Source organism: Aspergillus foveolatus (assembly GCF_047715535.1).
Source record: "Aspergillus foveolatus strain CBS 279.81 unplaced genomic scaffold BDW70scaffold_1, whole genome shotgun sequence".
NCBI lineage: Eukaryota > Fungi > Ascomycota > Eurotiomycetes > Eurotiales > Aspergillaceae > Aspergillus > Aspergillus foveolatus.
The window spans coordinates 1,107,051-1,130,909 of NW_027396065.1; the positions used below are offsets into that span (position 1 = coordinate 1,107,051).

The 23,859-nt window shown below is 50.5% G+C and overlaps 11 protein-coding genes across 11 annotated transcripts; 7 read left to right on the plus strand and 4 right to left on the minus strand.

Annotated features, from left to right (window-relative positions):
- The first annotated feature begins 1,202 nt into the window (after positions 1-1,202).
- BDW70DRAFT_126129 (NAD(P)-dependent alcohol dehydrogenase) lies at positions 1,203-3,007 on the plus strand. Its single transcript, XM_073735035.1, has 2 exons — positions 1,203-1,668; positions 1,741-3,007. The coding sequence occupies exons 1-2, from the start codon at positions 1,502-1,504 to the stop codon at positions 2,732-2,734; spliced, it is 1,161 nt and encodes a 386-aa protein (XP_073601317.1). The 5' UTR covers positions 1,203-1,501; the 3' UTR covers positions 2,735-3,007.
- A 1,002-nt stretch (positions 3,008-4,009) lies between these two features.
- agdC (putative alpha-glucosidase) lies at positions 4,010-6,972 on the plus strand (the record flags this gene model as incomplete). Its single annotated transcript, XM_073739997.1, has 7 exons — positions 4,010-4,217; positions 4,270-4,877; positions 4,953-5,196; positions 5,245-5,316; positions 5,382-5,843; positions 5,893-6,001; positions 6,051-6,972. The coding sequence occupies 7 exons, from the start codon at positions 4,010-4,012 to the stop codon at positions 6,970-6,972; spliced, it is 2,625 nt and encodes an 874-aa protein (XP_073601318.1).
- Positions 6,973-7,323: 351 nt separating this feature from the next.
- On the minus strand, positions 7,324-9,568 carry BDW70DRAFT_126135 (putative TIM barrel metal-dependent hydrolase). The gene is made up of 4 exons (XM_073735037.1): positions 9,432-9,568; positions 7,927-9,379; positions 7,785-7,861; positions 7,324-7,682 (listed from the first exon to the last, which is right to left on the minus strand). Exon 2 carries the CDS (start codon positions 9,110-9,112, stop codon positions 8,069-8,071), a length of 1,044 nt encoding a protein of 347 aa, XP_073601319.1. The 5' UTR covers positions 9,113-9,379; positions 9,432-9,568; the 3' UTR covers positions 7,324-7,682; positions 7,785-7,861; positions 7,927-8,068.
- On the plus strand, positions 7,505-7,977 carry BDW70DRAFT_155179 (uncharacterized protein; the record flags this gene model as incomplete). Its single annotated transcript, XM_073739998.1, has 3 exons — positions 7,505-7,682; positions 7,785-7,861; positions 7,927-7,977. 3 exons carry the CDS (start codon positions 7,505-7,507, stop codon positions 7,975-7,977), a joined length of 306 nt encoding a protein of 101 aa, XP_073601320.1.
- Positions 9,569-9,755: 187 nt separating the features above from the next.
- BDW70DRAFT_155181 (putative MFS quinate transporter) lies at positions 9,756-11,463 on the plus strand (the record flags this gene model as incomplete). Its single annotated transcript, XM_073739999.1, has 4 exons — positions 9,756-9,849; positions 9,918-10,271; positions 10,318-10,386; positions 10,436-11,463. 4 exons carry the CDS (start codon positions 9,756-9,758, stop codon positions 11,461-11,463), a joined length of 1,545 nt encoding a protein of 514 aa, XP_073601321.1.
- A 63-nt stretch (positions 11,464-11,526) lies between these two features.
- On the minus strand, positions 11,527-14,273 carry BDW70DRAFT_146564 (putative C6 transcription factor; the record flags this gene model as incomplete). Its single annotated transcript, XM_073738596.1, has 8 exons — positions 11,527-11,553; positions 11,626-12,101; positions 12,163-12,473; positions 12,526-13,312; positions 13,370-13,451; positions 13,514-13,916; positions 14,056-14,126; positions 14,199-14,273. The coding sequence occupies 8 exons, from the start codon at positions 14,271-14,273 to the stop codon at positions 11,527-11,529; spliced, it is 2,232 nt and encodes a 743-aa protein (XP_073601322.1).
- Positions 14,274-14,771: 498 nt separating this feature from the next.
- On the minus strand, positions 14,772-16,473 carry BDW70DRAFT_126140 (threonine--tRNA ligase MST1). Its single transcript, XM_073735038.1, has one exon. It carries the CDS (start codon positions 16,377-16,379, stop codon positions 14,808-14,810), a length of 1,572 nt encoding a protein of 523 aa, XP_073601323.1. The 5' UTR covers positions 16,380-16,473; the 3' UTR covers positions 14,772-14,807.
- Positions 16,474-16,790: 317 nt separating this feature from the next.
- On the plus strand, positions 16,791-17,246 carry BDW70DRAFT_4758 (uncharacterized protein). The gene has a single exon (XM_073744094.1). The coding sequence runs from the start codon at positions 16,906-16,908 to the stop codon at positions 17,212-17,214; it is 309 nt and encodes a 102-aa protein (XP_073601325.1). The 5' UTR covers positions 16,791-16,905; the 3' UTR covers positions 17,215-17,246.
- Positions 16,791-18,168, plus strand: BDW70DRAFT_126143 (uncharacterized protein). The gene is made up of 3 exons (XM_073735039.1): positions 16,791-17,121; positions 17,230-17,565; positions 17,642-18,168. The coding sequence occupies exon 2, from the start codon at positions 17,292-17,294 to the stop codon at positions 17,547-17,549; it is 258 nt and encodes an 85-aa protein (XP_073601324.1). The 5' UTR covers positions 16,791-17,121; positions 17,230-17,291; the 3' UTR covers positions 17,550-17,565; positions 17,642-18,168.
- Positions 18,169-19,127: 959 nt separating this feature from the next.
- Positions 19,128-20,807, plus strand: BDW70DRAFT_126145 (uncharacterized protein). Its single transcript, XM_073735040.1, has one exon. It carries the CDS (start codon positions 19,305-19,307, stop codon positions 20,604-20,606), a length of 1,302 nt encoding a protein of 433 aa, XP_073601326.1. The 5' UTR covers positions 19,128-19,304; the 3' UTR covers positions 20,607-20,807.
- Positions 20,778-22,797, minus strand: BDW70DRAFT_4786 (glycoside hydrolase family 16 protein). The gene is made up of 3 exons (XM_073744099.1): positions 22,504-22,797; positions 22,164-22,444; positions 20,778-22,045 (listed from the first exon to the last, which is right to left on the minus strand). The coding sequence occupies exons 1-3, from the start codon at positions 22,589-22,591 to the stop codon at positions 21,197-21,199; spliced, it is 1,218 nt and encodes a 405-aa protein (XP_073601327.1). The 5' UTR covers positions 22,592-22,797; the 3' UTR covers positions 20,778-21,196.
- Between the last annotated feature and the right edge of the window lie 1,062 nt (positions 22,798-23,859).

Here is a 23,859-nt window from a genome sequence, read left to right on the forward strand (position 1 = left end):
GCTTGCTTCTCTATGAAAGGTTCAGACTTATCCATGCTTCTCATTGTCCACATGACAAACTTCGAATCACATGTAGCCGGTAGGTTCATATACTCTTACGTCGTTGGTACGATGTAAGGAAAGAACTGAGTTCCAGCTAAGATAAGCTTAACACTAGCAAAGCCTTAGTTCCAAGACTGCAATAGGCTGGCATTTGATGCTAATCTAGGAAGCCTCCAATTCATGAGATATAGCAGCTTCCATAACTGACCGTGCAGGCTCCGAAGGATCCTACGTCTTTGGCAAATCAATGACGTACTCTGATTTCTTACACACTGATGGCCGGTATGGATATCAGGTGCTGAGCCTAGCTGGTTTCAATGTCACTTGCAGTTTTTATGCGTAGCGTCATCTGCTGCTGCTTAATAATTGATAGCTGAAAGCTGTTTCAGGTCCAGAGAGGACATTTCGAGGAACCGTTGAGAGCCTTCAGATTTATTACTAGCTGATGGAGTAACTAACCTGTATATATATATTTATGTGCATATTAAGCAGCTTAACAAGCGTTGCAGAAAACGCGAGATATCCTGATACTGATAGTGCAGGTGGATGGAGGATTCTCCACCAAAGAGTAAGAGATGACTGAGTGCCACCGGAGAATTACCGATATCAGCAAGGCAGATTTTCTCAATTTCTGGTACGTATCTATGTGTCTGCCGTACCGAAAGCAACAAAAAATGGGACTGGGCCGTTGTGCTTATTTATGCCTGTGCGGAAGGGGAAACTGGACGGTAAAGAGGCTAATATACGCTACTCTGAATGCAATTAACCGAGGCCACTTCTAGATCTACCAGAGCATCAACCATGAAGTCATACCAACTTCGTCCTTCCCCTTATCATTCCTCATTATCAACCGAGATAGCCTACTGAAGCTTGCCCCTGAATATTGCTTTGTTGATTTTTTTTTTCTTTGGAGATACCTTGTCAGGTGCGCCTTAGATTACGGATGAATTCCGGTCCTCTGCGACGAGTCAGATCCTGAAGCAACCCCAGAACATCAGGGCAGTTGAAAGGTAATGAAAGGCCCTCACTCATTGGAAGAGGCCGTCATCAAATACAAGAGAGTTATACCTCCAGGCACTAAAGATCTGACCGGGATAAGGGCTTTTTAGGGGCTCCTGGAACCAACGAGGGAACCCCGCATAGAAGTCCGGATAAAAGGCTATGGTGGCGGGCCCCTCTAGATGCCACGATAGTTCTCCTCCACACATTTATCATCCAATGGATAAGTTCTGACTGGGCAATGCTTGCCTCTCTGGAGCACCTTCCGTCCGCATGATCTACTATTCATCATCATTGGTGTCGTGGAAAAATAACACCCGTACAACATGGAGGGGCAGGTATTTAATCTGGTTGTACCCCAACCTAGATCTCCCAACCTTACTCTTTCACCTCTCCCCGCTCTCGTTCCTCGGTCTGCGCGTTTTCAACTCCTTTAACCGCGAACTCCCCTGATTGAAACATGGCTACCGCGACCGTTCTCGAGAAGCCCAACATTGGGGTTTTCACCAACCCCAAACATGACCTGTGGGTGGCCGAGTCCAAGCCGACTCTCGAAGAGGTGAAGAGTGGTGAAAGTCTCAAGCCTGGAGAAGTGACCATCGAAGTGCGCAGTACCGGAATCTGCGGGTAAGTTGCTAGGTCGCCAACCTCATGTCGCTTTGGCCTTGGTCCGGCTGACAACTGGCTCCGCCAATACAGATCCGACGTGCACTTCTGGCATGCAGGATGCATTGGTCCCATGATCGTCACGGGGGACCATATCCTAGGTCACGAGTCGGCCGGAGACGTTATCGCGGTCGCGCCAGATGTTACTTCGCTCAAAGTTGGAGACCGAGTTGCGATCGAGCCCAACGTTATTTGCAATGCATGCGAGCCATGCCTGACTGGTCGCTACAACGGCTGTGAGAAAGTCGCCTTCCTGTCGACACCACCAGTGGATGGCCTGCTGCGGCGTTACGTCAATCACCCCGCAGTTTGGTGCCACAAGATTGGTGATATGAGCTATGAGGACGGCGCTCTGTTGGAACCTCTCAGTGTGTCACTAGCTGCCGTCGAGCGCAGCGGTCTCCGGCTAGGCGACCCTTGTCTGATCACCGGCGCCGGTCCTATCGGTCTTATCACCCTGCTGAGCGCGCGCGCTGCGGGTGCAACTCCTCTGGTCATCACCGATATCGATGAAGGTCGCTTGAAGTTCGCGAAAGAACTCGTGCCTGAGGTCCGCACTTACAAGGTGGAGATCGGTCTCTCCGCCGAAGAGACTGCAGAGGGTATCATCAATGCGTTCAACGACGGTCAGGGAGCCGGCCCCGATGCTTTGAGGCCCCGTATCGCCCTTGAGTGCACTGGAGTTGAAAGCAGTGTTGCTTCTGCTATCTGGAGCGTCAAATTCGGCGGCAAGGTGTTCGTGATTGGAGTCGGCAAGAACGAGATGAAGATTCCATTTATGCGCCTGAGCACTCAGGAAATTGATCTCCAGTACCAATACAGGTACTGCAACACCTGGCCTCGAGCTATCCGTCTCGTAAAGAATGGTGTGATCAACCTTCAGAAGCTAGTTACCCATCGCTACGCACTGGAAGACGCGCTCAAGGCTTTTGAGACGGCGGCAAACCCTAAGACAGGAGCCATTAAGGTCCAGATTATGAGTTCGGCTGCTGACGTCGAAGCTGCCTCCGCTGGTCAGAAGAAATAAACCTTATCAATGCTTTGATGGAGAAATGTCGGGGGTTTCAGAGCTGGCGCGTCGCCGCGCGTCGTCTTTGCCATGATTGTCTTTACTTTTGTTTGACGGACGGCGTATGATGTTGGCTAACTGGTTTGTTTGTGCATTGCGATAATGAACACTGGTGATGTTTTATGACCATTTCCCTAGAGATGCATGCAGGCTGTGAGAATATAGAGATGCAGGTAGAAATTCATTCTATTATCTGTTTTCTTTCTCTGCTCGATCATATGTATGTGGAAGGAGCGGTCTAGAATGACCGGGATGAGCGATCTCCCAAGGTTCTTCTCCCGAGGTCACCTCCTCGTTCCTCCTTTTCTGCAACTCATCTGTCACCTGGTTCGCCATCATTTCGACTTTCGGAGAATATAACTGAAGCTATGCGACAATCATTAAGCCACGGCATATTTGAGCCGCCGCCTTGTCGCAAATATACTAGAAACCAGGCAAACTCGCGATGTGTCCAATGTTCGCTTCGACAGACCAGCAGCCCACTTCGCTGCATTATCGGTATGACCTGTATCTATTTGTCTTTCCGTTATTGGAAGGTGCTAACCTATGGAGAGTATGTTGCCGCAGTCCAGTCAGTATCACCACTATGCCAAAATAAGCTCTTTTTGAAGCCGTCTTTCGGGTTCTTCAGGCTTCCGAGTGCCTGGCCCTGCCATGAGGTGTCCGAGAGAACTTTCAGGCCTCAAAGGTCTAGCACCCTGAGCAAGGTCATGCAGCTCGGCCGGGCTGTACCATAACGTGGTGGCATGTTAAAGCACTAAAGCTGGAGATCTGCATACTAACATCGGCTTTGAAGCCCGTTACTGAACCGATGCTCGATATTTGACCGAGCTACAGACTCTCCACAAAAGCGGGGGAAAGCGTCATTTTATCGCAATTGGCCATGGCTTCATCCTCCGTTCAACTCTGTTGATGACAATTGCCGGCAACCATGTCCCACGCCTCGGTGTCCCGTACAGTTACGCCAGCTTACAGGGAATGAACTTCCGAAGCTCTGTTCGGGGCGGGTCTTGAGCGCGGATCCCTTGCATGGCGAGTCCGATCGATATCCGGGACCATGCAAGCTTCTCTCCATTCCGGTCTCGCTCAGGCATATGGCGTAGTCGATCCACTGTGCACGTTGACTGTGCTCTATTGTCACTCGTGTCATCTGGTTGCGGATATATTAACTGCGGTGTTCACCCACTTGGTCGATTCCTCCTAAGGATTTCAACTTATCTTCCAACTCTGAAGATGTTGGGGTCCCTACTTTTCCTGCCTCTCGTCGGCGCCGCCGTCATTGGGCCCAGGGCGAACAGCCAAAGTTGTCCTGGATATAAGGCATCGCACGCTAAACATAACGGCCACACCTGTACCGCGGACCTGACACTCGCAGGCAAACCGTGCGACACGTATGGCACTGATTTGAAGGACCTGAAGCTCTTAGTGGAGTACCAAACGGGTGAGCGTTTAAGAGGATGAATAGTCCTTGGTTTCTGCTAATTGGCTTCTAGACAAACGCCTCCATGTCATGATCTATGATGCCAATGAACAGGTGTACCAAGTTCCTGAGTCCGTTCTGTCCCGTGTTGGCAGTGGCAATGGCACTGAGAAGGATTCTGCTCTGACATTCGATCATGTGGAAGAGCCTTTCTCGTTCACCGTGTCTAGGAATGGAGATGTGCTTTTCGATACCTCTGCATCCAAGCTGATCTTCCAATCACAGTATCTGAATCTTCGCACCTGGTTACCAAACGAACCTTATTTGTATGGCCTCGGAGAGCATACCGATTCCCTTCGATTGGAAACGAACAATTACACTCGTACCCTATGGAACCGTGATTCCTACGGTGTATCGAGCCACAGCAATCTGTACGGTGCTCACCCTGTGTACTACGACCATCGTGGGAGTGCTGGAACCTACGGTGTCTTCTTAGCAAATTCGAATGGTATGGACATAAAAATCAATAAGACACTGGATGGCAAGCAGTATCTTGAGTACAACATACTCGGAGGCGTACTTGATTTCTATTTCTTCGCCGGTTCAACACCCAAGGAAGCTAGTATCCAGTACGCGGAAGTTGTTGGGCTTCCAGCCATGCAGAGCTACTGGACCTTTGGTGTATGTTTTCGCTCTCCGGATGCGCATCCGGGCACCTTTGTAGCTGGAATGAATTTTGCCGCTGACCATACATAGTTTCATCAATGCAAGTACGGCTACCGAGATGTTTATGAAGTGGCTGAGGTGGTGTATAATTATAGCCAAGCTGGAATCCCACTAGAGACGATGTGGACCGACATTGACTATATGGAGCTGAGAAGAGTGTTCACCCTCGACCCGGAAAGATTCTCACTTGGCAAAATGCGGGAGCTTGTGGATTACCTTCATGACCATGATCAGCATTATATTGTCATGGTTGATCCCGCCGTAAGCGCGAGTGGTAAGCCTCCATGAGGATTACCCGAAAGCCATCATTGACATGTGCTAGACAACCCGGGCTATCGGAGAGGAGTTGAGCAGGATATATTCCTCAAGACGCAGAATGGTAGTCTGTACAAAGGTACACAAGCCAAACTATGGCGGTCAGTGTTTATTGACATAAAGAGAGAGCTAACGCACGTCCAGGTGCCGTGTGGCCTGGTGTAACTGTATACCCTGACTGGTTCCATCCAGCTATTCAAGACTATTGGAACGGGGAGTTCAATAAGTTCTTCGATCCTGAGACCGGTATCAATATTGACGGTCTGTGGATCGACATGAACGAGGCCGCAAATATGTGCACCTTTCCCTGCACCGACCCGGAAAGATACTCTATTGAGAACGATCTTCCACCCGCACCACCCGCTGTCCGGCCCAGTAACCCTCGTCCGTTGCCTGGATTCCCGGATGACTTCCAGCCAGTTTCTTCGAAGAGTCTCTCGAAAAGAGCACATGGTGATAAGCTTGGGCTGCCTGGCCGCAACCTCCTCAGTCCCCCCTACTCAATTCAAAATGCGGCTGGAGCTCTTAGCCAGAACACTATTCAAACCAACATCGGCCACGCAGGGGGTTACGTTGAATACGATACCCATAATCTCTATGGAACCAGTAAGTCAGCTTACTATGCAATTGTTAGTTTGTCTGACTTGTTGTTTAGTGATGAGCTCGGCCTCTCGCATAGCAATGCAGCAACGCCGTCCCGACGTCAGACCCTTAATCATCACTCGCAGCACGTACGCAGGTGCCGGAGCACATGTTGGGCATTGGTTCGAGACATCTTTACTATGAACTCGACCTAGCACTAACGCTGTATAGGCTCGGTGACAATCTCAGCACTTGGAAGTTGTACCGCGCCTCGATCGCCCAGGTCCTGGCCTTCGCCTCGATGTTCCAGATTCCCATGGTAGGAGCTGACGTTTGCGGCTTCGGTTCAAACACCACAGAAGAGCTCTGTGCCCGCTGGGCATCACTTGGAGCCTTCTACACCTTCTACCGTAACCACAACGAGATTGGCAACATCCCCCAGGAGTACTACCACTGGGGATCGGTAACTGAATCCGCGACCAAGGCCATCAGCATCCGGTACCAGCTCCTCGACTACGTTTACACTGCCTTCCACCGCCAGAGCAAAACCGGTGAGCCCTTCCTGCAGCCCTTATTCTACCTGTACCCAGAGGACAAAAACACCTTCGCAATCGACCTGCAGTTTTTCTACGGCGACGCCATTCTTATCTCCCCCGTCACCGAGAAAAACTCGACATCCGTCGACGCATATTTTCCCAAGGATATCTTCTACGATTGGTACACTGGCGCCGCAATCCAGGGTCAGGGCGCGAATATCATCTTGTCCAATATCAACATCACCCACATCTCCATTCACATCCGTGGCGGCAATATCGTCCCCATCCGCTCCTCTGGCGCCATGACAACCACCGAGCTGCGCAAGAAGGGCTTCCAGCTTATCATTGCTCTTAGCACCGATGAAACAGCTTCTGGAAGCCTGTATTTAGACGATGGAGACTCGCTCGAGCAGACTGATACTGCCAACATTGATTTCGAATACAGCAGTGGTGTTCTCTACATCAAGGGGCAATTTATCCACGATGTCCCTGTTAAGATTGAGAGTGTTATTTTGCTTGGTCAGACAACGACTGCCGGGGCTGGGCGGCACAACCAGAAGCAGGTTATTGAAACCAACTTGGAGCTCACGGCGCCTACGAGGGTGAAACTAGCTTAGTCCCTTGCCTATGACATGCGTGGAATATGCTTCACTTAGCATTATTACTGTGCCTTTTGGATAGAACTCATAGCAGCCCGACTTCCATAAATCCTATGTCCAATACCCTTAGTTAATGTCCAAAGTACATAAACAGAACGCTGACAAAGACGTCTGGAGGAGCTTATGTGGTATGCCGCCCGCACGATGCTGTCAGAGACCCAAGCCTGAACATCTTAGGAATGTAAGGGATAAAGCTACACAACCCGTCGCTGTCAGGGACTTCGCTTCATCCCTGTCGACACGTACCTCGTACGTAGATGCGCGCTTCTTCTAATCAAGCCAGGCACCTCCACCTAAATGAAAATTCAGGATCTGCATTCCACATTCAACTCTGCCCGCACCTTTCCTAATACCACACTGCGGTATACCTATCCTCGCTCCTTTCCCTTCCGCATCGATATCTCTTGCTCTATCCTGCCAAGCCACTTCCAATTCAATATCCAACAACCATCACATACGGGACGGAACAAAGTGAAAGAAAACAACAACTATGCATCTTTCCACCTCAGCTGCCGCCCTCCTCGCGCTCTCCCTAGCCGGGCCAACAACCGCCGGACGACCCTATTTCTGCCCTCTAGCCCTGGACGCCAAGTTCCTCCAAGTCCCATACTGCTGTGAGGGATTTGTTCCGGCGCGGGACTCCAAGGTCTCGTTTGAGGGAGTCAATTGTGCGTATCATCTGCTCTCGTATTAAATGCGATGTGTCTTGTCTTGCTTATACACAGAGTTGGAACTGTATAAGGGCGAGTGCTAATGTTGCTGGCGGGTAGGTATTGATGTCTCGAGTGATGAAGACTTCGTGAAGACTTGCCCCAAGGGTGGGACGCCAAAGTGCTGCTATTCGATTGTGAGTCCCTCGGTTCTTGTGTTCACGGTAAGAGAGAAGGAACCGGCTAATTGTTGTTCGTGTAGGGACCGAAGGTTATCTGCACGACTGAGGTTGGTGATGGGGTTGACAAGTAGGAGTGGTATTGTGGGCTGCCGTGGCGGTTACGAGGATCAGAAGAATAGGGGTTTGGCCTTGTATCGATGATCGGTTAGAGGTTGGAAGTGGCTAGATATTGAGTCGACAATCCATTAATTCCTCTGTATTGTATCGAAACACCCTCTTCGCTACGGCCCATGAGCCACATCGTCGTAGACACATTTCCGTAAATGGTTCAATGTCAACGTTGCGAAATCTAGTATGCGGCCAGTCTGTCGCATAAACCACTCGGGTAGGCGCCTCGCGTATGAACTCTCGAGCTAGAACATCCATATCTCGGAGCTTTTCATCCTTGCTGAAGCGATACGGAGCGGATATCTTCACCCATGTAACGCCCCCTTGGAGCAGGTTCATTAGCGATGGGAAACCGCGGAGGAGATACGGGTCGAAATATGCCCCCTGATCCCATTTTAACTTGGGCAGATCCGGGCACCCGAAATGGTCGATGCAGACCTTGACTCCGAGTTTGGGGATTATCTCTTCTAGGTGAGGCATCGTGCTCATGGGCGTGTGCACCTGAATCATCCAGCCCAGATCTCGGATGAGCCGCGCTCTTTTCGAGAGCGCATGGTCTAGTTGTTGATGAACCGGTGTGACACCTTTGGACATGAAGTTAACCCGCACACCGCGCACACCTAGTGAGTGCCATTCTCTCAAGGTTGACACTTTGGTTTCACGCGGGTCTATATCGACCACGCCTCGCCCGCGGGAAGGTCCAATGCGCCGAAGGGCGTCGAGAAGACACGAATTGTCAGTTCCGTAGATGGATGGTTGAACCAGGACGACGTTCTTGATTCGCAGAGTTGACTCGAAGGCCATGGCATCGTCAATCCCTTGGCCTGGTCTGCTTTGGTATGCAGCCTCTGCGACGACAGGATATTTCCTGTCTGTGACATGCATGTGACAGTCCCAAGCTCCGGATGGGATCCATTTCCTTAATGGCTTGGACTTTGTGAGTCTCATAGACGATTCAGTGCCCAAGAACGACTTGGAATGTCTATAGAAATCTAGTCTTGCTTTCATGGGTGCAATTGCTGGAGTTAAAGCGGTCCTAAAAGTGGCCAATGCCGCTGGAAAGCAGTACCGCGACGCCATCGCCGAGACCGTAGGCATCGTGTACCTCGGACGATTGCGATAAGATATCCTTTGGCTATACTCACACCAATCTCTGGCTGCCCAGGAAGGTAGAGCGATGTGACGGATCTCGGAGGATAGCCTCGGGGACCCGAAAACTCGAAGCCTAGCTAGTTTCTCAAGTTCTCAATGCATCGCTGATCGTTGAGAGTCGGTTAGCTCGGCGTTTATTGCTTGGTAAAGACTCTGATCCGCTTCCGTTCCAGGCTGAGCAAGATGGGGCCCGTTGGTGAGTTTGTGGATGCTGTGGATCCGTCAGGAGAAGTCCAATCGACCTTGAAGCTCAATTGACGTACCTGAGAATTAGATCCGACAGATCGATGCCAGTTCACAAACTGAGTAGTATTTCACAGATTCTCATGCCATTGTTGCTCGGAAGATTGACGTGAGTCCACGAGAGCACTTGTAGATGAAAGTGCGTGCAAGGTGCGGAAGTTGACCGAGCATCGTCTTCTGAAGATCTCCTTTGTCACACTCCAACACCTCATGATCCTCCCGAGGACCCGAGCCCTCTGCCGAAACTTGAACGTCGAATGGCAAGAATCGGTCTAAAATTTGCGGGATAAGACCGAGATTCAATCTTCTGGCCGCCCCGCCCAGTCGGCAGTCGCCGTCGCCCGTCATGAGGCGGTTGGAGTTGGATAGGTCGCGGTGGACCACTCCTTCCTTTTACGCCTTTGTGATCCTCGTCATAGCGTGCGGCAGCATCCCTAAAGGTATCATCTATAAATTGATCCATTTGTCGAATCTAGTCAAGACTCTTGCTGATATTTGAAGTCTCTAGGCTACGATGAGGGTGGATACAGCGCTTCTGTGCGCCTCTACTCCTTCAAGGCCGACTTCAACCTCCTCCACTCGAACTGGACGAACAACGAGACCGGCTTAGCGAACCGCCTAGCGAATATAACTTCTTTCAATGTCCTGGGTGCGGCACTTGGCGCTTTGGTATCCTTAGACTTGAATGACCGGCTGGGAAGACTTCGGTCATGGCAATTAGCCTGTGCGGTGTGGATGTCAGGCACATTCATCCAGGTATTTGCGTCAGGGATGTATGGGCTGCTGCTGTTTGCTAGAATATGGGGTGGATTCGGTGCTGGCGCGTTGACTGTGGCGACGCCGTTATATTTGTCAGAGATTGGTTTGTGAAGCCGGCCCTGGGATTGAACGTGACTGATCGTTCTCAGCGCCCGCACGAACGCGAGGACTGATTGTCAGTATTTACATGGTCGTTCTGCTGACAGTGTTAGCTCTTGGTAAGGCGTCCTTTCTTGCATGCCGATCCGCTTCTAACATGGCATTTAGGTTTCTTTATTAACTACGGCGCTAATATCCACATGTCTCCAACACGAATGCAATACCGCCTAGTGCAATCTATACCATTGATCCCTGTCGGGGTCGCCTTCGGTGCCTCGACTATGATCCCAGAGACACCCCGCTATCTCGTCTCAAAATCTCGTCTCGAGGAAGGGCGGAATGTCCTCGCTCGCCTCCGCGGATTGGATGTTTTGTCCCCCGAAATTGAAGAGGAGTTCGGCCTCATAACCACCCAAGCGCACTTCAGAGCTGACACTCTTTCATCCATCTCCAACTGGACAGCCTTCAAGGAAACGCAATCTAATTCCAACTATCGTCAGCGCTTCTGGCTCTTAATGGCCATGCAGACGATCTCCCAATGGACGGGCGGCAATGGCATAACCTACTACATTTCGACCATCTTCGAGTCCGCCGGCGTCACAGAGAACGCTACATCCCTCGTCTCCTCAGGTGCCTACGGAGTCGTCAAGCTCGTCTTCACCATGGCCTTTACATGGGGGTTGATCGACTACCTAGGCCGTCGTTATTGTGCACTCCTCGGCTTAACACTCCAACTAGCCGCGCATGTCTATCTAGCCTGCTACATGGGCGTTCTCCGCCCAATCGGTGATACGGAGCTGGTAAACAAACCCGCTTCCAACACAGCCATCGCAGCCGTTTTCATCTACGCCATCGGCTGGTCCATTGGCCTCTGCACGATTCCATACCTCTACGGAACGGAAATCTTCCCTACGCGCATCCGGAATGTCAGCTACGCCGTAAGCATGTCGCTTCACTGGTTCTTCCAGTTTGCTGTCGTGCGCGTGACGCCTAACATGTTTGTCTCGTTGCATGATTGGGGCGCGTACATGTTCTGGGCCATCATATGTTTTGTGGGTTTAGTTGTCCTCGGCATATGGATGCCTGAGACTAAGAGAGTGGATATTGAACGGATGGGAGAGCTTTTTGACGGGCCGTGGTATCTCAGGTGGCGTGCTCGGGTTCGACCAAAGAATGGGGAGCAAACTGGTCTATGAACCCCAATTTGTTTTGGCATTTAGGACGGTTTGGTTTTGAAATACCCTGTTTCGTTTTGTTATTTATAGTGCTGAACTCGCTATATACCCCTGATGTACAACGTATAGAGATTATGTGCAATTCATTTTCGACATAAATTCGCAAAGCTAAGACCGCCCAACCCATCCATACCCCTCCGCAGGCGTCATATTCGTCGTAATAGGTTCCGCATACGAAAATGCCTCAAACACCTCCGGGGTGATCTCATAGGAAGCGGGATTTTCTAGTGACATTAACGGTTCCGCTAACCCGTTGAAATCGTGCGTTACTGCTGAGCGCGGAACGTCATGACGAGATGTACCGAATTCCGATGCGTACATGGACGGTTGATAGGGGTAGAACTGGTTTGTGGATGCGCTGATATCGACGCCTGCATGAGAAATCGTAGAGGGGGTTCTGTGGTGCGTGGAGACAGGGTGAGATGTAGGGGGTATGTTGGACAGAGGATATTGATCAGCGGGAGAGTGGCGATGTGTAGTTGGAGGTTGTTGTGGTTGAGGGTGTAGTGCGTCTTGCTCTGAGATGGATAGTGCGATATTGTGGTCCACACGCAGGCGTTGGATTTCTTGGTATATGAGGCTTAATGCTGTAGTGATCACTAGACATGTATAGTTAGTCGACTTGACCATTGAGTGAACACACGTTCTTTAGACACATACCAGGACTGGAAACCCTAACTGCTTCTAACGCAGAGATGCAGATCTTCAATTTCTCCAATGACCCCGGGGCCGCGAATTTCAGCGCCTGGATCTCGAGGAGAAAAATTGACGCGGCCGTGTACACGCTATAGGCGATTGAGAGGACGATGTGACTATCCCCGAAAGTGCGCCGGTACATTGTAAATATGGAGAGGATAGCAGTTGCGGACGTCATACAGTGGACTAGGTGGCTCTTGTCGTACGCCTCACGGCTCCATTTCGAGCAGAGAATAGGCCGGTGAGTCAGGATGTTGATAGTATGGTAAACACAGCTGGATCATTGTCAGTCTAAGTCAACACAATGAGGCCCGCATTTATACGCACTTTAATGTCACAACGTGACTGGGAGGAGAGTATGGAGGCAGATCTGTTGGGATGAGCTTCAGATGCTCCGGTAGTTCATCCCACCATCCACTCAGGTTGCGGGATTGTTCGCGAACGCAGGTATGAAACTCTGCCTCAGAAATTCGGCGGTTGTGGTCATAGATATGAACCAAAATCTGATTCAAAATTTCCATCAAACCACACATTTCTATAAAACAAGACGTGGAGTGGGCCTGCGTAGGCGGGTATTTTGAACCGTCGGCAAAGAAAACCCCGTGGGGAGTCCATGACTCAGTCTCAGAAGTATCGTCCAGAATTGTCCTCGGAGGGCAACCTTGCGAGCTTTGCAATGTCGGAGACCTGCCGAAGTACAGAGACATCATTTTATCCCAGAAATAACAGCTCCAGAAAAGGCGGTTCCGGATCTCGATATCCTCGTCACTCAGCTGAGCGGAGTCCGAATACTTGCGGCTGTCAATGGTGATCCCTAGGTCGTCTAGCATTCGAAACGCCATTCCACTATACAGCCATGCCTGAGTTCTGTTCCCCTGCCCACATTCACGTGCACTCAAAAGCAGCATAGTCTGGATAGTAGGTATATCCACATGGCCGTCTCTGAGCGAGTCATGAAGACCTGTCACCGCACGATGCCAGAACACGGCTCCACCTTCATATTGTTCCAAAAGAGGACTAATCCTCGGTTCCGCTTTACACCACCGTACCGAATGCGACAGAATTGCGTTGAGTAAAGCGTCTGAATAGTAGGGGCCGTTAAGTTTCATGTCCCCTTGTATTGAAATGTCAGTTCGCTTGTAAAAAGGTGCTGGTAACGGGCGGTACGTACGAGTGAATACGGGTCTGTAGACGAAGTTGAAGAGTGGCTGGATCCAGCACCAGTGGGAGTCGAGAAGGTATTGGAACGGTTCCTAGTACGGCAGATTGGTCAGTCGACAACAGATGTCAAAAAGGTGATTTTGCGCAACCATACAGGCATTGTAGCCATCTGCTCAATCGCTCTCTCCCGCCATGCATTATTGACCAGTCTTTCCTTACGACCGCCCGCTTGCGTAGCAAGCTGGGAGTTCGATACAGCTGGGCTCAATGCACTGCTCGGAAGTTGGAACAAACTCGTGGGCCCATGGAAAGAGACTCGTCCATCATGTTCGACTTTGAGCCCTTCAAAGTCCCTCGATAGGGCCTGGGCACCGCTTATCTCATCATCTTTATGATTCGAGCTCGTGGAATTCAGGCTGTTTTCGTTCGTTGAGGCGGCAGATGAAGGGGTTCGCGCGGCAGGATCTGGAGTCTGCTGGCTGCGATGTTTTGCCAGGGCCTCTTCTAACTCTGCCACTCGCCTCTCCAACTGCTTTGTGTAAGCCAAGGTAGGAGCTCTATAACACCAAGCGTCAGCAAGTGATGTGAAAGATCGGCAGCCGCCTGAGGATCGGTTGCATATATTAATGCAAAGCTAGCCAACAGGAATTGGGGAGAAAAGAACGTGAGTAAGATTCGGGACGGACTCCAACTCACAAACTATAGACGCATGGGGTCCCTCGTGCGGCGCATCGCGAACAGGACGGACTGGCTCCGTTGCATTTTACCTAGAGCGAATTGCCGGTCAGCGACAGGGAACACCACTTCGGCATCTATCCGAGCAGATAATGAAAACCCACTTTGCGCTTGCGACATCCTTCGCATGAAAAGGCACTCTTTCTGGACGGGTTGGACTTCGACGGCGCGTCGGCCATGGCCGTTGATTTGGCTTCTTTGACCATGAAAAAGCAGCTGAGATCGCCATGAAGACGAAAAGTCGGGAAAAGGAGGGAGAGGAGGTCGGACCGAGTCCAGCTCAATTATATCGGAGGCTCTGGACTCCGAAAAGTCGCGAGTCCAATAGTAGAGCCCAGGATTGAATTCTGACAGTTTGATCCCCTCATCGGAGGGCTGAGCGACATCGCAGCAAGGCGGGGGAGACTGGAGAGTGGAACGGTGACTGGGACTGGAGACAGAACCAGACAGTTACTGCCGCCCTTCACATTGCACTGTTTTGGGCAAATTCGACGATCCCCAAACTAACGCCCTCAGGGGTGGTCACGATGCGCCTCATTTTCAGCTCTAGTATCGCTGGCTGCGTATTTCGTACTTCGGGAAGCCTTCGCGTGCTCCGAGTCGACAAAAATCATAGACAAATACTTTCGTCAGAGCCTTCAAACTCACGCTTTACTCTGTGGCTACATGGTTATACTGTACATAGGCCGCACCTAAAGTCTATCGATAGTATATTATACAAAGTGCTTCTCCAATTGCACCAATAAGTCATGAACATCGTCAACCGGCAGCGGAATCGCCCGTGGTTTTCGCAACGCTTCCTTTCCCACGCGTTGGGTCAGCACTGCCTGCAGCTTCTCGGCACTATGGTCAGGTTTGCTATTCATCTGGCCCGTAATATCGACGCTGATCCGGCCCTCCGCAAGATCCTTGGGGCCGAGAATGAAGATGAGGTTGTATTTCATCTGCTTCGCCCGCTGGATCTTTTTGCTTAGTGTCTGACTGCTCGTATCGATATCGATCAAAAATGTAGAGTTCGTCGCTGACAGAGGCTGAGGGATCCCATCGGCCGCATTCCGGTCAAGAGCTTTAAACCCTGAGATTTTCGCTGCTGCTTCATGCGCCTGCTTTACAACAGCGTCGTCCTGGTTCACAGTTAATATAATGCCCTGCCGCGGTGATAGCCAAAACGGCCAGCGGCCAGAGTATTGCTCAATGAGTAGGGCAAGGAAGCGCTCAAGAGATCCAAAGTTCGCCCGGTGAATCAAGACGGGTGTTGCCCTTCCAGGCGTCGCTGGATTGTAGTCTTCCTCTCCCTCGGCAACTTGGTACTCCAACTCAAACCGCCGTGGCAGGTTCATGTCCAGCTGAATAGTAGACAACTGGTGGTACTTGCCAGCCTGGTCCTGAAGCTGAATATCGATCTTGGGCCCGTAAAATGCGCCGTCACCTTCGTTTATCGCCCAGTCTTTTCCGGTCTGGTCTAGAGCTTCGCGCAGCTGAGCTTCCGCACTATCCCACAGCTGGAGATCGCCGATAAAATCCTTTTCGGGCCTCGTAGACAGCACGAGTCGATAGGGTCCTAATCCGAATGTGGTCATCACCAGGTCGACAAACCCAAGCGCGGATTTGATCTCTCCTTTGATCTGCTGCGGCCGACAGAAAATATGGCCGTCGTCTTGGTGGAATCGTCGGACGCGTGTGAGGCCACTCAACGAACCAGAAATCTCGTTTCGGTGGAGAGGACTGAAGTCGGCGTAGCGTATAGGAAGCTCGCGGTAGGAGTGGTTCTGTGACTTGAACAGCAAACAGTGTCCCGGGCAGTTCATCGGTTTGAGTCCGTAGGACTCATTCTCCCCAGCCTCACCCTCTGTATCTCCCATTGCTCCTCGCCCACGCACCTCGTACATGTCATCTTTGTAGTTTTGCCAGTGACCAGAGACCTCCCAGAGCGATTGTTTATAGATTGTGGGCGTCAGGACTTCACGGAACCCGTACTGAAGATACTGTGTACGGAGGAAGGAAATAAGCTTGTTGATAATATGAGTGCCACTGGGGAGGAAAAGAGGCGACCCGGGACTGTAAATGGATGTGGTGAAGAGGTCTTGAGCAGTTCCTAAAGCGCGGTAGTCGGCCGAAGACGCAGCTTGGTTTTCTGGGGGCTGTTGCTGTACCTGCTGATCAGAGCAAGAGCACGGCCGTAAAGACGTTGATGATAGCCATTGGACCCTGGTCGACGGATATCGGCGACTGACGGGTCTCGTAAATGGTATTGTATTTCGTAGTAACGGATATATTCGGCGCATGTTGGCTTTGCGAAGAACGAAGAGCTCTTCAAGCGACCGCGGAATAGTCGACTGACCGATCGGCGAGTCGCCGAAACCCTGTGGTGGACGGATCCCGTGATGGCCTAGTCTGGACCACCATTACCAATTGTTTTCTAGCGCCCAAGTGGCCATCTATGCCCGCTTAGTACATACAGTACTATGGCCCCTTTTTTAGTGCTATAATAGCTACATTATTCACTACTTCTAGTAAGATATCAAGTCAGCTCATGAAATACGATTGATATGCATATTATAACCTCTAAGAATAATTAATATAGCCTCTTATATTATTCAGCCTGGTAGTCACCTTGGTAGCTCACAACTACATAGCATCATGTGACTTGCACACAACACCCGAGAGCAACCTCCAGGGTCAGGCAACCCTTTCATCACTTCCAAGGGAAAATCACACTTGGTCTGTGACACTGACCAGGTATAATCTTACTATGCTCAGAACCAGCATATTCGGGAGCGGATACGGTTCGGAAGCCGCACCTTGCCCGTGATGGAGCCTTCACATCACCTTCCGCAAGACGATGATGTCTCGTCCTCATGTTTCTCAGAGGCTATCAGATTCTACTCCAACAATACCGCGATGTCTAGACTCGTTATCCCCAGCCTTTCCGGTGCTAGTGTTCTGAAGTACGACTGGTATGCAAGCTATGCTGCCATACTTCAAGACAACCTACATACGGACCATGAAGTACTTGATTTTTCTAGCGTCAGTGCAGAGGATTCCCGTTTCCTTGCGTCTGATAATCATAGACCTTTGAAGTCCGCCAATTCTCATACAACTTTTCAAACGGGCTCCTGACGATCAAATGCCTAGATTCGCTCCCAAGACCATCACAGACCTGTTTGAAGCTATAGTTTGACAATCAGCTTTTCGCGATGGGCGTATTCGACGGGTTTTTTCCGCTTGCTTCACCCCTGACTGTACTGAGCAACTGGGCAAAGGAACCAGATGCGTGCTGGGCGGCGGAGTCAATGGAGGACTTGACAGGCGTTCTCGAAGTTGGCGCATCAGAATCTGCGCCGAGATTGGCGATCAATGCAAGAGGACGGTTGGAAACTCCCGGAACTACAGTCAAGGCGTGCTTTACAATCAATATTAGCCGAGCAAACAATTTGATTATTGAAGTTTGGTAGCTTGGCAGAAAGACTTGTACAGTTTCCTCTCGAAACCCACCCTCTCCCGCCATGCGAGTGCATCATGTCCGAGATCATTGACGGAGAAGCAGAGCCCCAGATACATGGATGGAAGACGGATCACGATTCACGTGTTGCCTTTACAGATGAAATTCGGCTAGAATTCGCGATGTTTGTTGGGCGTCCGGCTGCCACCAATCTTGAACGAAACATTATTATGGGCAGCAGTATTCTGGTTTCATTTGCCAAAAGCTTCTGGCGTCATCAAAACAGGCGCCTGCAAAGCTAGTAACTGCTTTCTTTTGATAAGCTCGGCCTTTGTTGCAGAAGTGTCAAAGTACTTTTGAGAACTATTCGACTAATGGATGAGCAGGATTCGGACCTTGAGTGCTTACTCTGGGCCTACAACAGAAGGTTTCTGTTTATTATAGGTTGCTGAATCTTCGCTCTGGCTATATGTTGGCGTTGGTTACATTCCGGAGGCGTTCTAAAGGCTAAATTCTCTATACTGACACCCTATGGTTGTCTCTTTTACCTGAACGTCGGGCAAAAATAACTTACATCCTTATAGCATCATTGTCTTCCCTCCCTAAAATCATGGAAAACTTGCAGCTCTAGGCCAATAAGAGTATTCTCTATAAAGTCTCCGCGCCGCGCCAGTAAGAGAATGTATCACCAGGTTTGACGTTACTAGTAAACACTTTGTACACCCAACAACGGGGTTACAAAATAGAGCTGGTGGTCTCGAGGAAATAGTGAAGCTACGCAGAAGCCTAATGAGGTAATGTTATAATACGCCCAACGGAAGAAGGCAGAATACAGCTATATCTGCCACAACTACGTAGCCTACAAAGGCGGGTTCCTTTATAATGGTGGACATAATAAACTGGATGATCCTCTGTTGTATAAATAAATAGAGAAGCTTTGCACTGAATTCAGTGTAGTTCTCTGCTCGATAGGCTACCTGGTCCCTGGCCCCGCGGCCTGTAAAGAGTGGTTTTGCCTTGAAGTACAATAACATGGAAGTAAGAGGTTGGTTAGAGCGACTTATAGAACGGCGCCGAAGTACTCATGGCCGCCAACTGTCACCACACATATAGAGGACATCTTAGGCATACTCTTTTTAGTAAAATTTGATCTTATAATGAAAACTATTAGGAATCATAGACCACAAATTCTAATTGGGCAATGATATAAACGATAGCCAAAAGGGCCAACGGTGCTGAGCTTAGCTCAGCAACCCGACCAACGAATCATGGATAAGCTGACCCCTCTGGTCACCTGACTTCGTATGATTTAGCCCCTCCATGCTGCACCGGTCGCCGATGACAACAATCAAATAACGTTAAATATTTCTTTTAAACCATATTTTTGAGATTAAAGTAAAAATATGTAGCGTCTGTTGAGTAAAGAATGCTAGCTAAGCTATAATATTTATACCTATCAGGCTACGCAGATTACAAGGGCCATGGTGCACCTGCCGCTATGAACGGACCGTCTGATCCATTAGACGTTTTTCTAATTTCCCCGCCAGCTTTCTTTAGATCGACACAGTATAAGAGCTTGTGTTCTTTACAATCTACCCCATCACTATTTTATCACAATAATCTTGATCCTTTCTAGATATTTACACTGCTGCTTCGAGCTGTTGCGCTTATCACCCTCTGGGACGGTCATTGCCAAGATTTCTCCGTCGAACACGATTTTTGGGCCCAAAACTGGATAACGCCAATATCAACTTCGAGCGCTAACTCGATGTCTGCTTCAGTCTTGGGTGAATCATGGGTAGTAGCCTCAGCTCACACCGACGGAGAAGATGCCAAAGGTAAAAGCTCTTCTGAGGTGCCGGAACAGACTCGATCGGTCATAGAACCTGGATGTAAACATGGATCCTCGTCCGTGCCAGGACCAGAGTTGATTATGCCTTCAATCTACGAGACTCCAATCACCGAATCATCTTGGGTTGTGCCGAATGTGCGGGCAAAGGCAGAACATGCTACTCTCAGGAGAAGGCGTCAATCCTCCGCTGAGCCTGCCAGAGCAGAGAAGGCGGCTCCCAATACACCAGACCAGAACGCTCATTCGACCACGGCATGCGCAGATCAACCGCAGTCCCGTCTGGCATTGTGTGAAACAGCAATCCGAGCCATAATCAACATCATCCTTTGCGCTGCAATTTCGCATCTGCTTGTCTTTCCTGAGCTGGTGCAACAGTATCAAGCCATGTGCTCCATAGGTGCCATCTCGGCGCTATACCCATCCAGCTGTATCTCACCGTACATGCCGCACTTTAGCTCCCATAAAAACAGCCAATGGCCAACTACGGAAGCCGTTCTATCATCTCAGGCGCGGCTAGAACTCCTGTTCAATGCAACCCTGCGTGAAATGGCACCCCTTGACAATTCTCTGAAACAGACAGAGTCTCAACTCCGCACAGTTGAACAGGAACTGAGACTCGCGCAACCAGGCACGAAACACGAGTTGGACCTCGAATTCGAAAGCTGCTGGCGCGTCATCCGCATCGCGGCGTGGAAGTTCGACTCCCTCAAGGTCGACCTCCGATCTGCAGTCGACAGTCTCGTCTCAGCGGGCGATGTGAAATCGAACTTTGCGCCAAGCGAGTCGCAGGCCTCTTTTGCCCACGATGCCCGTCTATCTACCCAGATGCTACGTCGTGAGGCCTATGTTAACCAGCTTATGGCACGCATGCGCTCCAAGGCCGACTCCCTTGCCGCTGACCTTGCCACGCTCGATGACCATCTCGAGTCAATCGAGAACATCGTGGATCGTGAAACAAAACGCTCGTACTTTCCTTCGCAGCCGAAAGTCTCGTCTAATCGACTATTGGCTTTTGTAGACGCCATTGTGCCTCCCGGCGTTGCGCTCCCTTCATTTCTCAGTGCGCGCAGGGCCGGTAGGCCCGATGACAGCAACGTTGACCCCGCATCTACTACTCCTTCTCCGAAACTTACCCTATCAGAAGTCTTTGGTGAAGCTACAAGGCACCACCGCTCCGTCGCTAGGGTAGCAAGGAATCTATCCAAGCAGCTACAATAGGTTTCGGAAAATAAGAAACACTGCCCATTCAGCTATGAACTTAATATTTTACGACGTATCATGACCACAGGAATCCGGATGAGAATCAAATTTGACACCGCGGATACGGGACCGGGATTTGGCGTTTTTGAGCATTTGAACGTGCACGATCATTCATTTCGGTATACATAGGGGCATCTGAATACCACGTTGAGGAAATGGTTCCTTGTTTCATTATTATCTAGGCAGTATATACCTTGTTGCAGTAATCTTGCAACATCCACACCTCCAGTTCACAATAAGTTCATAAAAGAGAGACAGCAAAAACCAGGGCCACCGAGTCGAAACATCATGCATAAGCAAGCATAAATTGCCCTGGAAGACCTTGACAGCAAAATTAACAATGGGAATAATTCGTTAAAATCCATCGAGATAGTGCAACCATGTTCCAAACCCATTAAAGTGCAAGATGGACATGAGGGAAAAAGAGACACCAACTCATTGCGCGCTTCATAAAATCCAATCAATCAACCAAGTGCTTGTATTCACATCATTAAATATGTGCAGCGCCTTTTAATATAGCAGACGCGAAATAGAAAAAAGTGATCGAGTTAAAGCTGGAGCATGGCGGCCATCATGCCCAAGACCGTGAAAAGCCCGCCAGCGGAGCGGGTCAGGGACGAAGCAGCGCCAGTGAACTCCGGGTCCTCACTAGTTTCGTTGGAGGTAGGGGTCGCGCTGCCGGAGTCTGAAGGGGTAGAGGAGGCTGAGTCGGACTCAGAGCTGGACCCAGATCCAGATCCAGTCTCTGTCGCGGTGGGAGAGGCAGGCTCCGACTCAGAGCTGGAACTGGTGGTCTCTGTTGAGGTCGAGGTCGGGGTGCTAGTCTCGGTCTCGGTTTCAGAGTCAGTGGCGGAGGTGGTCGTGGTTGTGGTTGTTTCGGTCTCGCTGCTGGTGGAGCTGGTAGGTTCGGCCGTGCTGGTCGTAGTGCTAGTTGTCTTGGTGGTCTGCTGAGGAGGGGTGGAGTCATCGACCTTGATGCTCTGCCAGTCGCCAGAGTTGTCGGAGTAAGTATACTCGGAGCCGGGGTAGGTGTTCTCGATGTGAACAGACTTGATGTACATGGTGAAGGGCCCAGCGCTGTAGTCAGTCTGGCCACCAGCCCATTCGATGGTGCCAGGTGCGTTGTCAGGATCGCCACCAGCCCAAATGCCGAGCCTCAGGCGTGCGGGAGTCTGGGGGAAGCGGCTTCCACCCTTGGCGTCGGCATAGTTAAGAGTGCGGACGGTGTTACCGTCAATGATCCAGGAAATGGCGTCGGGCGACCATGTGACGGTGTAGGTGTGGAAGATCTCCTGGGGAGTAGCGACGGCTTCAAAGGTGCCACGATCGTAGCTGGAGGTGTCGCCCTTGCCGAAGTAGTTGGTCTGAACCTGGGTGGTGTCGCCTCCAAGAACCTCCTGCACGAAACAAAGCGATTAGCTCAATTCCCGCGTGGAAGTATGCATGTGCGGATGACAATGAAATGTTTGCTTTTAAAACGATGCGAACGGCAAAAAAAGCAATTGTGGGACATACCCAGTCGATCTCATCGAGAACATCCGACTCAATGACAATGCTGCTAACGATACCAACACCAGGCGCAGCCTTCATCACCACTTCGGCCTTTCCGAAGAAAAAGTAGAAGTCGGTGTCGATGGTAGGGGCGTCACCCTTCTTTGCCACGGTGAATTCAGCGCCATCAGGGCCGAAAGTGACATCGCCAGAAGCTTTGACCCAACCGTCCAAGGCAGATTCGCCCTGCGTAAAATCAGACGAGAAGGTCTTGCTGTTCAAGCCTGGATCAGGATCGCATGTCTCTGGTACAATGTTAATTCTCAATCAACAATAGAGGCAGTTTATAATTAGAGGCACGTACCCTCCAGAGGATTGCAGTCAGTGAATGTCTGAGCGACGGCGAGAGGAAGCACTGAGGCTACTGCAGCAGCGTATCGGAGATACATCATGGACTATATGGCTCGAATGGATTCTTGACGAGTGAGTGGAAGCTGCAGTCCGGCAACAGGGAACCCAGTCTATTTATGAGAGGGTCCTTGGAAGTAAGCTTTCCAGCTGGCGCAATCGAAAGAGAGTCTGCCCCAGAAAACCTGAGGCTGCACTTCCACCGATGGAAAAAGCAAAAATAGCAAAGATAAAGCGAAGGATAGGACGAGGGTGATATGCAAAGAAGGGTGGAGCAACAAAGTGAATATGTCTGAGTCACTTTCAGCCTCTCTAGAGGATCAGGCAATAGCTATAAATACTTTCTCCTGAGCAACAAAGGCTTCAAGAGTAAATTGATACGACCAACCACCGAAAAAAAGTTCCTCGGGCCGCCAGCTAGGGAGATTTAGAGTCTAGGATTTCATTGGAGGTAAAATCAGCTGTGCCCCTGGTTGCACCTGGGGTGTGATTTAGTGAATAATGAACTCATGCGGCGCCGATACGAGTGGCGCCCAGGTTGCGACTGAAGGCCCAGAGGCCGAAAGTACTCGTGGTCGCGCAATCTGAGTCGTATTGACAATGTGATTGAAGGAGAGACGGCAAATGGAACCGATGACCAGCGATCTCGCGGTGGAGGAGCCCCAGTCTTAGACATCATACTGTAGGGTCCCGTAGGCGAGGTCCGTGATGGTTCGTCTGCTAGCGGAAGGGTGGGTTTGGCTGAGTGGAAACAGCAGGCCGGGATGATCGTTAGCACAACCCGGGGAAACGCTAAGAGTCTTAGTCCGACCAGGCACCTATGCCGAGCAGAGCAAGTTAAGGTAGTTCCACGAGGCCGGAGAAAAGGAGCTGAGCATTGTAGAGGAAGCGTGTCCTAGAGTCTGTGGCAATTGCAGCCGCAAGCAGAAAAACCTCCGGATTCAGGAAGGCGGGAGGGTACAAAGCAGCTGAGGGTCGCATTTTGCTCGCTTATCCTCTGCCGTTCCCTATCCAATCAGTATAGTGCCTAGTTTCACCCTACTGCGGCGTAGTCTCTCTAGCGGGAGGCTGGAGGCTGGAGCGCCCAAACTTTCATGCCAGTCATCCTCGTGGTCGAGGGGCTTTGCTCGTGCGCCGTGGAAGAGGCCCCATCGCGTGGTTCCACCCAGCGCTGTCTTTTCTCGGATTCTCTCGGTCAGGCCGGGAAGGAGAAATGATTTTCTTAGATGATTTTCTGTTGATCTGTTTGAGGATTGTCGCAGATGTTCTGGATGCTGTAATCATGACTGTCAGCATGGCGTAACCAGCGACA

Excerpts from the sequence above, each read along its gene's own strand:
- BDW70DRAFT_126135 (XM_073735037.1), bottom strand. The coding sequence starts at position 9,112 with ATGCCTACGGTCTCGGCGATGGCGTCGCGGTACTGCTTTCCAGCGGCA.
- BDW70DRAFT_126145 (XM_073735040.1), top strand. The coding sequence starts at position 19,305 with ATGTCTGCTTCAGTCTTGGGTGAATCATGGGTAGTAGCCTCAGCTCAC.
- BDW70DRAFT_126143 (XM_073735039.1), top strand. The coding sequence starts at position 17,292 with ATGGGCGTATTCGACGGGTTTTTTCCGCTTGCTTCACCCCTGACTGTA.
- BDW70DRAFT_126129 (XM_073735035.1), top strand. The coding sequence starts at position 1,502 with ATGGCTACCGCGACCGTTCTCGAGAAGCCCAACATTGGGGTTTTCACC. Across the intron at positions 1,669-1,740 it reads CGCAGTACCGGAATCTGCGG|ATCCGACGTGCACTTCTGGC; the intron begins GTAAGTTGCTAG and ends CCGCCAATACAG.
- BDW70DRAFT_126140 (XM_073735038.1), bottom strand. The coding sequence starts at position 16,379 with ATGCGCCGAATATATCCGTTACTACGAAATACAATACCATTTACGAGA.
- BDW70DRAFT_4786 (XM_073744099.1), bottom strand. The coding sequence starts at position 22,591 with ATGATGTATCTCCGATACGCTGCTGCAGTAGCCTCAGTGCTTCCTCTC. Across the intron at positions 22,445-22,503 it reads TGACTGCAATCCTCTGGAGG|AGACATGCGATCCTGATCCA; the intron begins GTACGTGCCTCT and ends ACATTGTACCAG. Across the intron at positions 22,046-22,163 it reads TTCTCGATGAGATCGACTGG|GAGGTTCTTGGAGGCGACAC; the intron begins GTATGTCCCACA and ends TGTTTCGTGCAG.
- BDW70DRAFT_4758 (XM_073744094.1), top strand. The coding sequence starts at position 16,906 with ATGGAGCCTTCACATCACCTTCCGCAAGACGATGATGTCTCGTCCTCA.